At 41.7% G+C, this 2781-nt stretch overlaps 1 protein-coding gene across 1 annotated transcript; it reads right to left on the reverse strand.

Moving 5' to 3' along the window:
• Nucleotides 1–457: 457 nt before the first annotated feature.
• Nucleotides 458–1456, reverse strand: LOC112503012. Its single transcript, XM_025107063.1, has one exon. It carries the CDS (start codon nt 1454–1456, stop codon nt 458–460), a length of 999 nt encoding a protein of 332 aa, XP_024962831.1.
• Nucleotides 1457–2781: the final 1325 nt, after the last annotated feature.

Consider the following 2781-nt stretch of genomic DNA (forward strand, 5'->3'; position numbering starts at 1 on the left):
AAAAATAAACAAATCATCCGCAAAGCATAAATGGGTCAACTTGATCTCAGCACATCCTTGATGGTACGCAAAATTTGCCTCTTCCTCAATACATTTTGAAAGAAGCAACRAAAGACCTTCCATAACCACAGTAAACAAGTAAGGAGATAAAGGATCCCCTTGTCGGAGGCCCCGCTTACCAAGAAAGAAACCCTCCGGTTGTCCATTAACACAGATGGAGAAAGAAGGCGATGTGATTAGAGTCTTTATCCAGTTAATCATAACAGGATGAAAACCAATTCCCTTTAGCATCCCTAACAGAAATTGCCAGTCAACAGTATCATAGGCTTTCCGAATGTCAATCTTAAACGCACATTTTGGTTCCCCTTCAGATTTTTGATAACCAGCAACAAGTTCATGCGCCATTAAGATATTATCCGTGATCTGACGCCCTGGGWTGAACGCAGATTGGGCCCTGCTAATAAGAACATCCAAAGAGCCTTTTATCCGTCGGGCGAAAATCAGTAACACATGAAGCATTAGGAACCTTCGGGATGAGACAAAGAAGGGTATGGTTCAGCTGATATTCCAAAGTGCCAGAATAGAAAAAGTTATGGATCCCAATGAGAACGTCCTTACCCACCACGCTCGAAGCCGCTTTAAAGAATTTTGACGAAAACCCATCTGGTCCTGGCGCCTTATCATTCCCAATATCAAACAGAGCATCCTTTATTTCCAAATCCGAAATCGGCCTGATTAAGTGCAAAGATTCCGATAACGAAAGGGAGTGATCAAACGAGCAATCCACCATGGAGGGAGGAACCAGCATATTAGAAGTACCCARAATTCYTTCAAAGTGATTAATAAAAGCTTTTKGGACATCCTGGTGCTCAAACACAGTACCAAAGGAATCCCTAATAGTAGCAATATGGCTCCTATTACGCTTCTCTTTCATAGCATGGAAGAAGAACTTAGAGTTTCCATCACCTTCATTAAGCCAAGAGATCTTAGCTTTTTGTCGAACCATATCCTCTTGATCATTTCTAGCCTTTTGATATGCTAGTAAGAGGTGAGCAATATCCTCTTTCAGCAAATCATTAAACGGGTCTAGATCACAAGTCAATTGAGCAACATCAAGCTCCGTCTTTAACTGAGCCACCCTTTTATCCAAACACCCATAAGAATTTCTGAGCCGACGACAAACCCCYTTCATTTCTTGCAATTTCCGAATCACTCTTTTCATATAAGAACCTCTCTGAGGTTTCATCCACACCCCCTCTACGGATTTAAGGAAATCCACATGAGAAGTAATAAAATTATCAAATTTAAAACCACGCTGACGAATACATCTACCAACTTTAAAGGAAAGAATACCCGGAGAATGATCGGAGATTCCCCTTGGTTCAAAGAAAACCGAGGCGTCCCCAAAGCGAGAAATAAAAGCAGAATTCCCCAAGATACAATCAAGTTTACGCATAATTCCATTACCCCCAGAAGGTTTCTATATCCAGGTAAATTGGCATCCCTGATACGAGATATCAAACAATTCTGCCTCTTCCAGACAAAGATGAAACTCCTCCATATCATAATTGCGTCTAGAGGAGCCGCCCAAACCATCATGTGGAAAAAGCATAGAGTTGAAATCTCCCATTACAACCCAAGCTTTCCTTTGGACAAAAGCACTAAATTTACCAATATCTCTCCAAAGGTCACGTCTTTCCACTCCCGTATTACACCCATAAACAAARGAAATAAAAATTGGWTCAAGGTGACCAACAATCCTAATTTCACAATGCACATATTGAGAATGCTGCTCATTCATCATTAGGGATAACACAGAAGGATCCCAAGCAATAATAAGCCGCGTTCCTTGGTCACACATTAACCCATTTGTGATCCAACTCCAATTACCAAAAACTCTACCACAAACTTCCCCCAGGTGACTATGAACTACTTTTGATTCAATAATGCAACATAAAGAAAGATGCTTTATATGGATTAAATCACGTACCTCTTTTTGCTTTATTAGGGCATTAAGACCCCTAATATTCCATGCTGCAAACTTTATCATTGAGACGCTGAAGTGTGAGTCTCCCCTCCTCGTTGTTCCATAGTATACCCCTCAGTATCAATGATCTCCATATCATCATCATCACTAGAGTCATCAGACGGTAAAGAAGAGAAACGATTACTAGTAGCCGTCTTACTGACAGCGCCTCTTCTTGGTTTAAAAGCATGGACCACCGTTTTGACAAGCTCCGGACCCCCCTTTGGTAGAATTTGGACATTCGAAAAGACATCTTTCTCTTTTGGCGTCCGCCCAGCATCCACCGTACAAAACTGACTATCCTCCCTTTCCACACCCTTTCCATCCGAAATTTAAAACCATCATGCCGTATACCATTACTATCCTTATCAGACCCGCCCGGGACAAGCAAAACCTCATTAGCCTTTTGACCAGAACCTACTCCAGTTATGGTGTCTTTAGAAGCAGAAGCCGTGCCTGAAGAAGAAGCTTGAGCATCAATACCAGATCCAGGTTTTGACTTCGGCTTCCAGTGTCTACGTCTAGGTGCTTGAAACCCGTCATTATGCGAAGGAACAACAGTAACCTTTAGTTTAGTAATTTCCCCTTTCAAACAGGACGACGTTCGATGACCAAAAACTTTGCATTTTGAACATTGGGAAGGAACCCAATCATATTCTAAAACCACATTAATCACATCCTCACCAGTGCCCGAAAGTCTCGGAATAACAACCTCAATCTGCCTCTGTATTTCACCCACAACACAAACATCCACC

The sequence above is a fragment of the Cynara cardunculus genome, unplaced genomic scaffold (genome assembly GCF_001531365.2).
Source record: "Cynara cardunculus var. scolymus isolate 2C unplaced genomic scaffold, CcrdV1 Un_Scaffold_2373, whole genome shotgun sequence".
NCBI lineage: Eukaryota > Viridiplantae > Streptophyta > Magnoliopsida > Asterales > Asteraceae > Cynara > Cynara cardunculus.